The sequence below is a fragment of the Amphiprion ocellaris genome, chromosome 19 (genome assembly GCF_022539595.1).
Source record: "Amphiprion ocellaris isolate individual 3 ecotype Okinawa chromosome 19, ASM2253959v1, whole genome shotgun sequence".
Taxonomy (NCBI): Eukaryota; Metazoa; Chordata; class Actinopteri; family Pomacentridae; genus Amphiprion; species Amphiprion ocellaris.
The window spans coordinates 11,009,205-11,023,540 of record NC_072784.1 but is presented as its reverse complement, the minus strand read 5'-3'; the positions used below and the strand labels follow the sequence as shown (position 1 = coordinate 11,023,540).

Below are 14,336 nucleotides of genomic sequence, written 5' to 3'. Positions count from 1 at the left end.
GTGCATGCTTTCCTTTATTTCTCTGTTATTTTTTGTCTTAATTATTTTGTGCTGCATCATATTTTATTTCTGCAAATTCCAGCTGCTCAGAGACTTTAAATATAAAATGTTGAACTGAGGCAGTGAATCACTGAACCTAAGTCTGAGCTGCTTCATGTCCTTCCTGCTAGCTTGGAAACTCAGAGGATGTCCGCCTTGTCATTGTGTGTTGTGTGTGTCTGTGTGTGTCTCTGTATGTGTGTGTATGTTGTGTGTTTGGTGGTATTTTCGGCCTGAGGAATGTGAGTTCCAGTTTGGCCTTTTCCTGCTCCACCTCCACTGAAGCGCCGCGACCGTCCACATAAACAGCAGAGATGATGAAAGATAAACAGCAGCCGAGTGGAAGATAATCAGCGGCTACTATTTCTGCACTAATAACACTTTTACTCTGTGCACGGCTGCAGACGAGGATTATTATCATTCGTATTAAATCCTGCTGTTTGACAAAGGAAATTAAACTAATAAAATTTTTTAGTAAAATAAATAAATTATTTTTATGAATTCAGGCATTGTTGCTGCTCCTGTGTGCAGGCAGGAGGAGTATTTGAATAAAATTAAATAATATATATTCATAAAAAAAATTACAAAAATTGTAATTATATTTTCTTATATTAATATATCAATTATATAATATAATTGCCAGGAAATTTATCCCCACTATTTAGATTTTCAGTTATTTATTAAGTACATTTTCAAGCACAAATGCAAAAGTAAATATGTAAAATTAAAATTTAATTTTAAAATGTTTTTATAAAATATATGCATTTCATTTTTTAATTTATTTTTGACTGCAGGCATTCCAGCTATTAAACTAAATCCTTGTTGCAGCAGGATTTTTTTAAAATTCTGTTTTATTATATTAATATTTTAATTATATAATATATTTGCCTTGAAGTTTCTCTCCAACTGTGTGCATTTTCAGTTATTTATTAAGTAAATTTTCAAGCACAAATGCAAACGTAAATATGAGAAATGTAATGTAATGTAAAATATATACAATTCATTTTTTAATTTATTTTTGACTGCAGGCATTCTAGCTATTAAAATAAATACTTGCTGTTATCATCCAGCTTCTTACTTTCTTGATTATTATATTAATATATCATATAATATAATTGCTTTAAAATTTGTCCCCAACTATTTTATTTTATATAGATTTCAAAGAGCTGGAATCAATGTACATGCATATTAATCGGATATTTAACGTAAATATATTTTTAATTTGTTTTCATCCTTGTCTGCTTTTGCTCTTTACAGAAGCTAGTGTACGCAAGCTGTGTATTTTTTGTGAATTTTGAAATGAAACATGTAAAATATCGCGATTTTGACCAAACATCACAATGTTAAGCTCAGATTTGGATGTGAGTAGTTCAAGGACCGACCGAAAATTGAAAATCTGTTGATTCTTTGTAGTTTTCTGGTTTCTTGCTGTGACAAATGTTGCAATTTTGGCAATTTTTGCAATGATAACTCAAATATCAGTTCAAGTTTTGAGGCTCGGATGGTTAAATCCATGAGTGAATCTGCAGCAGATAGTTTAACAGTGATCTCAGTGTTAAGTTTCTGTCACAAAACAGTGTCCAGATATTTAATAATGTGAGTACAGAGTGTTAAAAACTCTGTAAAACTGCTCTTTTGAGATGCATTTTGACATCAAACACAGTACAAATCGTGACCAAACCTTCAGTCTCTGCTGCCGAGGCTCTGAGCATGAAGAGGCAACAGGAAGAATCTGTGGAGAAGATGATGAGCGGTGACAGTCTGGAGGAGGTCGGCCTCTCGCTGCCTTCATGTTTCATTCAGTTTGTCAGAACAGATGGAGATGATTTAGAGAGACCTGCCGCCGCCAGCTTGTTGAATTAATAACAAACCTCCGCTGGTCACTTTGTATTAACGTCTCATGCATTTAATCAGCTGGATGTCTGCAAAGAAGTGATTCCAGTTTTACTTAAGCAGCTACAAACCGTGTTTTTACCTCCCAGAATGTTTTATTTGACACTTGAAGCAGTGAGTTAATTTCATCCCAGATCATCACAATTTTAAAATAATTTCTGCTCGAACACCTTTGATTTGCGTTACTTTTTAATAGCATAAAATATTAATATTTATAAAGATGTTTCTGAAATATTAGGGTGACATATCAAATCATTTTCAAGATAATTATGTTTAAAAATTGCTTCCAGCAGGTTTTTTCACTCATTAAAATTTGAGGCTGTTTGAGCAATAATAACTGGGGAACTATTACAGATAAAACCTGAAATATTCTCTGTTATTTCTTTGACCTCACGATAACAAAAAAAATGATAATGCAAAAATCAACTAGTGATATTTTCTGAACCACATGCTGCTGGCATGACAATAATACAAAAATAAACATATAGAATACATTTAGTATGACATACTAAGTCTTTATTGAACTTTCATTTCTTATGGGCCAGTTATGAATGAAAATAAACAAAATATTATTTTAAAGATGTCACAAAATAGTAAAAAAAATGAAAAATATCTCCAAAATTAGTCAACATTTGTGTAAATTGACACAAACTTCTACAGAATGTCATGAAACGTGTCTATAATGTGTTGAATTTTGCCCCAGAGGAGTTAAAATTTTTGCAAAATGACCAAAACCTGACCATAGTGTCTCAAAATTTATCCAATATGTCTTCAAACTTCTCCAAAATTAGTCAACATTTTTAAATCGAATTCAGTGTCTTGCACTTTCTCCAAAACTAGTCAAAAGGTTTGATGACAAAAATATGTTCACTATGGCTCAATATTTGTCCTAAAAAAAACAAATCCAAAATGTCTTGAAACTTCTTGAAAATGTCTCAGAATTTGTCCAGAATAACAAAATTTGTCCTAAATGTCTTGAAGCTTTTTCAAAATTTGTCAAAAATGACGAAAAATAGTTTAAAAATATTGTCCAAAACATCTTGAAAAGTCAGACAAACTTCTAAAGCATGTCTCAGAAAAACACCAGCAAATCCATCCAAAATGTCCTGAAACTTGTTGAAAATGTCTCAAAATTTGTCCTAAATCACAAAAAAATTGTCCAAAATGTCAAAAAAAACCTCCAAAATGTCTTGAAAGGTCTTTGCGTTGTCTCAAGGTTTTTCCAAAACATCTTGAAAAGTCCCCATGTCTCAAAATGTGTCCAAAATAACAAAAAATTAGTCATAAAATTTGTCAAAAATGACTAAAAATTTGTTCAAAATGACAAAAACAATTGTCCACAATGTCTTGAAATGTCTTCGCATTGTCTCAGAATTTGTCCAACACATCTTGAAAAGTCAAGCAAACTTCTTTAGCGTGTCTCAGACTCTGTCCAAAAGTACAAAAAATTTGTCCGAAATGTCAAAACAAATTCCAGTGTCTTCAAACATCTCCTTAATGTCTCAAAATTTTTCCAAAACACCTTGAACAGTCTTCATGTCTCAAAATGTGTTCAAAATGTCTTGAAACTTGTTCAAAATGTGTCAAAAATTTTTAAAAAATGGTCCAAAATGAAACAGTCCTGTCCATAACGTCTTAAAATGTTTCCAGAATGACTAAACATCAACAACTTCTTGCCTCCCAGCATGCCCCAGGTGTTCCTCGGATCCTCGTCGGGAACCGCCTCCACCTGGCCTTCAAGCGGCAGGTTCCCACAGAGCAGGCGAGGGCGTACGCCGAGAAGAACGGCATGACCTTCTTTGAGGTGAGCCCGCTGTGCAACTTCAACGTCATCGAGTCCTTCACGGAGCTGTCGCGCATCGTCCTGATGAGGCACGGCATGGAGAAGTTCTGGAAGCCCAACAGAGGTGGGTGGAACCTGAGCAGAACCGCCGGTTTGACTGTTAGAGCGTGAAGAAAACAAGGCAGAGTCGTCGTGGTAATGAGCACTAATGGACCACAGATGGATGTCATTCCTCCAGACTCCCGTTCTCTAATTAATACTCCTTCCTGTCGTCGGTCCCTCTCCCTCATGCATAATTACAGATTAAAGCGGTGAGAAGTGATGGCTGCATATATCCTCGGAGATTTAGTGGCGAGTAGCTCGATGTGCCGAGACTTTCTGCTCATTAGATGTGTTAAATAAGCAGCACGAGCTCTGAGATATTCTCCTGGAAGTAGCCTCAGATCATTTTTAACTGTAAACAGGACATTTAGTTTGTCAGTCGCTGTTGAGTTTTCCTCTGATACATTTCAGGACCAGTTTTGCGTTTTTAATTCCCCCAAAAATTGTGCAAAATGACAACAATCTGTCCTTAATGGGATAAAATTTGTCGAAAATGCCTTGAAACTTCTTCAAAATGTCTCAAAATTTGTCCAAAATGACAAGAAAATGGTCCAAAATGACAAGTAAATAGTCCAAAATGTCTTAATTGTTTTCTTAAGTTAGTTTATTTGACAGGGATCATGTACAGAAGCACATTAAATGCAAGATAAAGTTGTTCTGTACCAGATTGTAGTGTACTCGCTAGTTTCCATCTGTAGTCCCTGGAGCAGCCAAGAGAGAAAGCAGAAAAGGCAGAAAAAGCAGTACATCACATTTAAAAAGATCTCGCATTCACATGGTAAAAGTCATTGCAAGGACCGTCAGTGCTGACAGGCTTGACTTCTCCAGATCCATTTTTTTTTGTCTCTATAAAGAAGTCTTTCAAATCTGGTATAGTCTTTAGTTCAGCGGAAAGCTTATTCCTTTCTGTTATTGCTTTATTCTTCAAAATGTGTCAAAATTTGTCGAAATTGGCAAAAACATTGGTCAAAAATGTCTTGAAACGTCTTTGCAATGTCTCAAAATTTGTCACAAATTATTAAAAATTGGTCCAGAATGTCTCAAAATTTGTCCAGAATGACAAAAAAATTGTCCTACAGGACAAAGAATTTGTCGAAACTGTCTTGAATCTTCTCCAAAATGACAAAAAATTGGTCGAAAACATTCTGTAACTTCTGTGCAGTCTCTAAAAATTTGTCCAAAATGACAAATTATCAAAACTGTCTTGAAACTTCTTCAAAATGTCTCAAAATATGTCCAAAATGGCAAAAAAACTTTCAAGATAACAAAAAATGTCCAAAATGTCTCAAAATTCCTTCAAAATGACTCAAAATGGTTTATTCATTATCTAGAGCTGCTTCTGCTGAATTCTGAAATGTCTCTAAACACTCACCAGATGAACGCAAGTGTCTTCACGCACTGATAGCATCTGATGAACTGAACACCCAGTGGATTCCTGATAAATATTGATTGATTAATGTCCCCACAACAATAGACTTATCCTTAGTGTGAGCTTGTTGTATGGATAATTTTGCTACCTTTAGAATTAGTTTAAACTGTAACACTGAGGGACATTCAAAGATGGTTAAACTTTAGTTTAAAGCAGTAAACCAGGACTTTGTTTTCATGTTTCCATCTGTTAGCTTCTGTTAGCATCTGTTAGCTTCTCTCCTGCTCTCTGTGCTCATTAAAGTGCTTTTTAAGCCACACGAGTTCAAAACAACAGAGATATTTATATGTAAAATGATGATTTTGAAAGAAAGAAGTGTCATAAAGTCCCAGTTTCATGCCACGCTGCCAATCACACAAGCAGAGAGAGTTTTCTTCCTGAAGGGGGCGGGGCCATCAGCAGCTCGTTTGTTAACAGAGCAAAACAAGACTAATTAGAGTTGTAGAGTGATGGGGAAACGAAGCATGTCGGGGAACAATATGGGATTTTTACATTAACTTAGTTTAGTTACATTTTTAAATATGTTTCTTCCTCCTTTGTTACCATGGAAACATGCTCCCGAAACACCTTCTGACTCGCCGCTAAAAGTCTTAAGTTGATATTATTGGAACTTGTAGGTGATGTTAGAAAAAGTTGTGGGAAAGTTCAGCTGGTTTCTGCTAAAAATATTCCTAGCTGGTGGTTTATTATTCAGACACTTAATTAGCGTCAGATTGATTAAAGGTTTGTGTGTCAGAATAAAAGCTTCAGTTTGTCTGGTTTTGGTGACATTCCTGCAGGTTGAAGGTATTGTTTTTGTCCTGCAGTGTTCAGCCTCCAGGACCTCTGCTGCCGAGCCATCGTGTCGTGCACGCCGGTCCACCTCATCGACAAGCTGCCGCTGCCTGTCGCCATCAAGTCCCACCTCAAGTCCTTCTCCATGGCCAACGGCATGAACGCCGTCATGATGCACGGACGCTCCTACTCGCTGGCCAACCCGGCCGGCGGCTCCAAGGGCAACAGCCTGAAGCGCTCCAAGTCCATCCGTCCGCCGCAGAGTCCGCCGCAGAACTGCACCCGCAACAACTGCAAGATCTCCTAACTGCCGGCGGCGGTCATGAGATCAGGACACTGGCTGGAGGGGATCCCTGAACCTGAAGAGCTGAAGAGCGGGAATGATGGATGAAGGGACGGACGCCTTCACGGGTGAAACAGAACTTTCCAGGTGAGGAGGCTCGAACGGCGCCGCAGGATGTCGGAGAACCGAAACTCTCTGAGCTGATCCTCACTACACGCTTCTGCTAGAAACACTCGAGCCACCGGAGCGTCAACTACATGTACAGAAACCTTTCACCACGTTTAGTTACTCTACATACGTGATGCACGACGCCCGCCGTGTCACCTCAAACTCTCACTCTTCTTTCTTTCTTCTGTCTCTCCTCTGGTTTTTTTTCTTCTCCGTTTATTTGCTGACCAATAAGCTAACGAACAAAAACACTAGTAACCAGTCGGCCGGCGGTTTTATTCCACCTTGAAGTTACCAGAGATGCTGCTGAGTCCAGGTCCAGTCTTGTCCGCATACCTTGAGTCCAAGTCTGAACTTTTCTTTCTTCCTTTTAAAGCGTTACAGCATCCGACACGCTGCATTTTTAATGAGGAGAGTTCTCTTTTGAAGCCCAACAGTAACCATGAATTACAAAAATCCATTTTATTTGTTGTTGTTCTTCGCTCTGCAGAGCCTCCCGCTTAGACGGGGGAGCCGGCGATGCTTGTTGCCATGGAGACCGTGCAAAAATAGTCAGCCTATTTAAGGCGCCTCCATCTTTTATGAACTTTTTTTTTCTTTTTCTTTTCGGCAAAGTGGAAACAAAACTGACAAATTCGACCGCAGAGCTGCTCGGAGGCGAATCAGGAATCACACGTGGCAGTTTTTCCAAAGAAAAAGCTGCCAGTGTTGAATGTTTTTCAACATAACCGTCAGTTAAAACCCAAACTGAGAATCTGGGATCTAAATGTGGCTCACAAATATATAGTTTCATGGAAAGGTGTTTTCAGCAGCAGATTCATCTATATTCGGTGCTGTAGTGTGGTAGTTTTTGGCAGCTGTATTCCTTAAAATGTGGATTTATCCTTCAAATAGACACGTTTGTTTGGATAAATAAGTGATGCAGCTTCTGGGATTTGTAGTCCAGAGATTTTTATTCTTCTTCTTTCTCATTTCACCTCCCTGCTGAGCGTTTAGGGATGCTTTCAGATTTCACACCTCACCTGTCAAACGCTGCAGAAACATCTTTTTTTATCTGTCAAAATGAGATGTTTTCCCTCCAGATTCCCCCACAGTCATGTGTGCAGCAGCATCATGATAAAAACAAGTGTTAAAAATCAATTTATCCATCAACAGAAAACCAATCTTCATTAATTTTCCTAATTTAATTAATGTCTCGACCCCAAACAAACAGTTTCTGGGCATTTTTTTCCCCTGTTTTTGTCACATTTTTACTCACTGTGGCTCATTTTTCACTGCAGCATAATCACAATTAAGCATAATTTCTTGCATTAAATTTAAATTTTCCAAACCTCAACAGCTTTTACCAACTCTGCAAATTAAATCAGAAGCTCCACGTACTTTGATATTTAACTGTTTACATTTTTACAGCCTCTACAAACATTTTTAACACAGTTTCACCATGCTGAATGTGTCTTCCAACAACTAGCACCTCTGTTCACTGTTTCTGAGCTGCATTTATTTTATTGATCCAGTAACTTTGATTTTCCTTTCTGCTCTGCCTGCAGTTCAACCTGTAAACTGAATTTTTGTCACGTGACTGTTGACCGCAGTTATGGCTTCTTAGTTGCGCAAAAAAACGCTGAATTTTTAGTTTTTACAGGATTTTATTACAGCAAGCTAGTTATTTTGGGTGAATTTTTGAATGAATTTTTTTTTTAAATCCCAATTTTAAGCTTAGATTTGGTTGATTTTCCAAACTGAACCACGCATCACATATGATTAGTTGAAGAATGTGACAACTTCTTATGTTTTTATAGTTTCTTGCCAATAAATTCTGTCATATTGGCACATTTTTTTTTAAGGTAACTTGAGTTTTTGGGGTTCAGAACGCGAAACGGAGAATGTATTTGCTAGCATGTCATCTGCTTTTTTGGCTGTCTTTATATTTTAGACTCTTGTAGGTTGTTGAACTGGACATTTTTAACTTTTTAATGAGTGAAAATGATCGTTAATATCATTATTTGCAGCCTTAAAGTGAACATGTATAGTAGAGAAGCTAATTGTTCATGTCATTAGAGTCTCAGTCGACTACAGATGCTGATCCTTAGGACATGAGGTGAAGATTTTCATTTCATTTTAACCATTTTGTGCCAAAAATCACGAACATATTCATCTTCTTCTCGTTCCTGCAGTGTTTTTATTTTGGTGAAGGTCTGCAGAGTGTCGACAGAAACCAGTCAGAGTAGCTGGACTGGTGTTACAGTGGAATATTCCCAGTATTGATAGTAAACACTGACCCATATTTACCAGTCCTCTCTGAGCGGCTCCACTTCTGCATGTTTCAGCCTTTTAATGCATCAATACAGAAAGTGTTTCAAAGCTACAGAGGTTTATTTATCGCTTTAGGGGCGCATAAAATAGAACATTTCATGATTTGTTATTGTAAAGCTTCAGTATGTTGAGCTGTGACAGATTTACAGAGAATTTATCATGAATTACTTTGATTTTCGGGTGATTATTTGGTAGATACTCAAGCACAAATGCTCTTAAGTTTCATTTTATGGTTGTAAATTGAGCATTTTCTCACAAAAAAGTGAAAATCTGGAATGCAATCGGGAAAATGTCCATTCAAAGTGGCTCATTTTTGTTTTTCCTTTCAGACTGACTGAAAAGAAAAAGTAAATTTATGTAAAAATACAGTTATAGCTCGCTCCTTTTGCCCTGATGGGCAGTGTTTTGCTCAGCAGAAGGTGGAGAGTAAAAAGTTCAATGAAGACATTTATCAGAAATAAGAAAATTACAGTATTTGCTAAACAGTTGTGTGGAAACACAAACTTGTCAGGTGACAAAACAGCATGTGAAACATCCACAATTTGCTAATTTAACTCCGTCAGAATGAAGTAAATATTTGTAACAAGGTGCTAAGACTTTGCGAGTAATACAACAACTTCACTTGATGTTTTATTAATGTGTTTTTACGCACATTTTGAAATACATCAGTAAAAGAAAAACTAAGCTACAACGCCCCCTTCTGGTGACTTTAATTTCTCCAAAGCAGTTAATGGAAACTATTTTTTTCAACAGTTCAAACATTTTCTTCATATTTGCTTGACATTTACACAGAAACGTGTGTAGTTAGGCGCCAGAAAAACAGAATAAAACCCATAATTTGATAATTAAACTCATAAATATTTACAACAAAGTGCTAAAATCTTGCGAGTAAAAAATATGACGTCTTCCACCTCATTTGGTGCTTCAGTAATTTATTTTTTCGCACATTTTGAAAACCTGCAACAGAAATAGTTGTGAAAACAGTAAAATTCTTCTACTACCGTTTATTACAGCTAGCGTCACTACAGCGCCTCCTTCTGATGACTTTAACTTAACTTTTTTTATAAACATGTTCTTCGTATTTGCTTGACATTTACACTGAAACGTGTCTTGTTAGGTGCCAGAAAAACAGAATAAAACCCGTAATTTACAACATGATACTAAAATCTTGTGAGTAAAAAGACATCACTTAGTGTTTTAATAATGTGTTTTTACGCACATGAACTGTTTATTACAGCTAACGAAGCTACAGCGCCCCCTTCTGATGAGTTTAATTTCTCCAGAGCAGTTAATGGAAACTAGTTTTGCAAACATTTCGAACGTTTTAACGAACGTTTCGAATGTCGTAACAAAATTACATGGTGTTTTAATAATGTCTTTTTATGCACATTTTGAAATACCGCATCAGAAAAAGTTCTTCTACTGTTTATTACAGGTAATGACACTACAGCGCCCCCTTGTGATGCGTTTAATTTCACTTTTTTTTCCAACGTTTCAAACATTTTCTTCATATTTGTTTGACATTTATGTGGAAACGCATCTTGTTTGGTGCCAGAAAAACAGAATAAAACTTATAATTTGCTCAAGTTACTCCGTTGGGGAAAGTATTTGCAACAGGAAGCTGAATTTTTTCAGCCAAACAAAGCTAAGTTAACTATCTGGGTTGATTTTTTTTTTTTTGAACCCGCATAAGCGGAATAGTTCAGTTAACCTCATTTCAATCCGTCTCCTGCTGGTTGAAATTAATTCAATGCTACAAAAATCCTCATTTCGATCCCAAAGTGGCCAAAAACAGCAAATATGTGGAGTTGAAGGTTGTTTAAATTTATGCAAATTAAATGAAACCGAAGTAGATTTTTATTCGCCATAGCTCTGCTATAAATTGATGAAAAATGTTGGATTTCCTGAGCAGAGAGAATCTGATGTGGATAAACTACTGCATCATAAATGGAGATATATGAGAAGAACACGTTATTCTGCATTACAGGATCATTTTTCCTGGATTTAATCTCGGAGCGCCTTTAGTTTTCAGATGCAGACTTTAATTTAAAAACCTAAAATCCACATTTCGATGACTTTAATTGAAGCTCCACCTTCAAGACTCGTTTAATTCTGTCGTTTTTGCTGATTTATTGTGATTTTCTTCAACGTATGTCTTCATTCATCATGATGGAGACAGAATCTGTTGGTCTCCAGATGAAACGATTCGGTCGGCGTCAGGAGGAATCGATTAAAGCGATCATGAGCTTCGTGTTTCTCCTTCGCTGTGCTGCGTTCGAGTGCGTCGGGACAAACGGCCGTCACTCGTGCGGAAACGACTTCCGGCACGTGAACTCTTCCGAACGGCTGGATTTCCCGCGAGACGGAATGCAGCATCTTCAGCTGTGATCCGCCTCCGCTTGCCGTCCCATGATTCACAGCTGCTGAATAATAGATGCTCCTCGCTGCTCTTTCATCCTCCGAGGTTCGTTTCTCCTCCGCCGCTCGATGCAAACACCTTCATAAACACCTTCAGCTCCACTTTTCTGTTTGTTTTTGTGTTGCTGGACTCGTTTTTTATTGAACTTAAACATGTTCTGACTGATTTTAGTTCAGATTTCTGTCACATTTCTGCACTGAGCCGAACACCACGGTTTTATCTCATTTTAACCAATTTTCTGCAATTTTCTGCAACATTTTCTCTCTTTGGAGCATCTAGCACAAAAATATCGTCTGTTTTCTATCACCGCTTGTTTAATTTGAAGTAGTTTTACTCAAATAAATGAACTCTCATGGGCCTAAAGACAAAATTATTGAGTTATTTAATTCATTCTCTGTCATTCGAGCCCTTAAAACACAAACATCTACTATTTTCTATCAATGCTTGTTTAATTTTACTCATTTTTATTCAAATAAAACAACTTTTAGGGGCCTGAAAAACAAAATTCTGCACTTGTTTGCTTTATAAACTAGAATTTTGCATTGCAGAGTCAAATTTTACTTTGATTTGAGATGCAGACTTCCATTTTAAGACTTCTAAAATGTACATTTTCATGACTTTAGATTTTATTGTATTGCTTTTGCTAATTTAATGTAATGTTCTGCAACTTTTTCTGTCCTCTGAGCCGTTAAAACTAAAATATCTGCTATTTTCTGTCGGCGGTTTAAGTAATTTTGATTCAATTAAAACAACTTTTAGGGGCTGGAAGAGAAAATTTTCTAGTTATTTACTTCATTTTCTGTCATACAAGCCCTTAAACCAAAGAAAATTTGCTTTTTTCCATCAGCAGTTGTTTAATTTTAATCATTTTTATTCATGTTAAACCACCTGTAGGCCCCTGAAGTGGAATTTTTCCAGTTATTTAGGTTTTTAAAAAGTATTTTTGCACTGTGGGATAATGTTTTTTGTTTATTTTGTGATGTACATTTTCATTTTTAAACCCCAAGAGCTTGAAAAACACTTTGATGACTATTTTTGATAAAATTTCTGCCAGTTTGGGTTTTGAAATTGACAAAATTGTGCAAAAAAGGCGTGAAGAAGTATCGATGAGAAAAAGACGGCGCTTCACGTTTGTTTTATGTTGATTTCATGAATTAGGAGATGATTTAATCAACTTTAAAGCTCAATAAAAGGTCGATTTTTATAAGTTTTTTTCTTCTTTCGCATGTTTTTTCTCAAAACGATTCCTGAGCCTCAAATTAGGAACCTTTAGTCGTGGTTATACTGTCGGTGCAGCTTTTTATCAGATATTTTCCTGTTTTTTGACCCTGCAGAGATTTAGAAGCAGCTCCATCATTTCAGTGTTTGAGGAAAACTTGGTGCAAACATTTTTAGATTTTTATTTCCCCTCTGATGTGACTTTTATCAACGTTTTCAGCCTCAATCGGTGTAAAAATGCTCCTTTGTGTCGTGTCGTACCTTTGTTTTTTAATTTTTTACCCACTTAAGCCAAGTTTCTATTTTAAAATCCGTTAAAAAGCTGTTTGCAGAGGATTGTGGGAAGCTTGGACTCAGGACCGCGGCAGGGCTGCCCTCTGAGGCGCCGGTCGAAAAGGAAAAACCTGTAAAACACTATTATGTTTGTGTGTGTGTGTGTGTGTGTGTGTGTGTGTGTGTGTGTGTGTGTGTGTGTGTGTGTGTGTGTGTGTGTGTGTGTGTGTGTGTGTGTGTGTGTGTGTGTGCGTGTGTGAGTGAGAGAGTGCGACTTTCTTCAAACACCAACCTGAACATTTTTCCTTTATTTTTGTTTTGTTTTTGTTTTTTTAAATTATTGATTGTACAGTTTAAGGCGACGTGTATGAAGAGACTTTTTCACAATAAAAATATTGAATGTTGGAGTCTACACGTTTCCGGATTTGATTTCATATCATATGAAAAAAAAAGCAAGCTAGATTATTATTAATTATTTCACATATACAAAACACACCTTTGTCTGACTCGGCTTCAGTGGACTTAATGGTTTATTAGAGCAGGCTGCCACCTGCTGGTTTTATTTTGAAAATCAACCAACAGACTACAGTTATTGTGTTGTAGCATTAAAATCCTCTTTTGTGTTTTTTGAGTAGTATTTTGAGGTTAAAGTACTGAACAAGATTAGAATTTGGAAAACACATACTGCACTGTTTTATTTTGAAAACACGTTTGACTTACGGGAAAGCACCAGTTTTTGGGGATTTTAAGTCAGAATTTATGTTTATAAGTTCTTCTTAGTGTATTTTTTTGTTTGTTTTTAATTTTGAGAGTTTAGGATTAATTTGCATGTTGAAATATCCATCCATCTAATGTGTTTTTTTGCTGTTTTTTATTATATATTATTATTTTATTTTAGCGAACAGCCTTTTACATTTTTAGTTTTTCATTTAAACAAACAATAAAACAGAAGTACTGTTGCTGTTAGTTAACATATAATAGTCAATAAAAGCAAGTCTTTTTTGTAAAAAAAATCTAGAATATTTTTAAAAGAATTAACAGTTGTTTTACGAAATAATTTATTGTAATGTCACAGTTAATGCGTTGTAGATTAAATTTTAAATAATTTTACACTCATTAAAATGTGACAACAAAATGTAAGTATGATTTTAGATTTTTAGTTAAATGTGTTTAAACTCTAAATGAGACTACAGTGTCCATGGACGCAGAGTTTAATGATTGTAATGTGATTTATTTCATCAGTGGAAGAAGTAAAAGTATTATTACCAGGCTGTGAAAATACTGAAAAGTTCTGCATTGAAAAGCTACAGTAAAAAAAAAAAAAAAAATTTAATTACATAAAACATAGTCTGAGAAAATGTGCTTTAAAGTGGTAAAACCGAAACAGAATTTACATTTTAGGTTATTATTGGTGATGTGTTCAGGTTCAGGCAGAATTTTAACATTTAAGCTGTTTATTTTGAAGTTTGTTTTTTCTTTCCTTTTGGGTGACGTTCCCTGAATTTACTATTTGCTAAGGTAGATAAGACTGCAAAAAGGAAATACTCACGTGTATGTGTACTTAAGTACCTAAGTATCTAAGTAGTAGTATTAGTGCTTTATTTACATTAATTAACAACTGATTAGGTTTTTTGTTTTATGC

The 14,336-nt window shown here is 35.9% G+C and overlaps 1 protein-coding gene across 1 annotated transcript in view; it reads left to right on the top strand.

Moving 5' to 3' along the window:
* The window catches only part of LOC111582396 (ras-related protein Rab-40C), a 31,000-nt gene extending 17,894 nt beyond the window's left edge, over positions 1-13,106 (top strand). Inside the window, exons 5-6 of the mRNA XM_035957601.2 lie at positions 3,617-3,839; positions 6,053-13,106. Of these exons, the coding sequence (XP_035813494.1) occupies positions 3,617-3,839; positions 6,053-6,327 (498 nt within the window). The 3' untranslated portion in view covers positions 6,328-13,106. The remainder of the gene's footprint in view (positions 1-3,616; positions 3,840-6,052) is intronic.
* Positions 13,107-14,336: the final 1,230 nt, after the last annotated feature.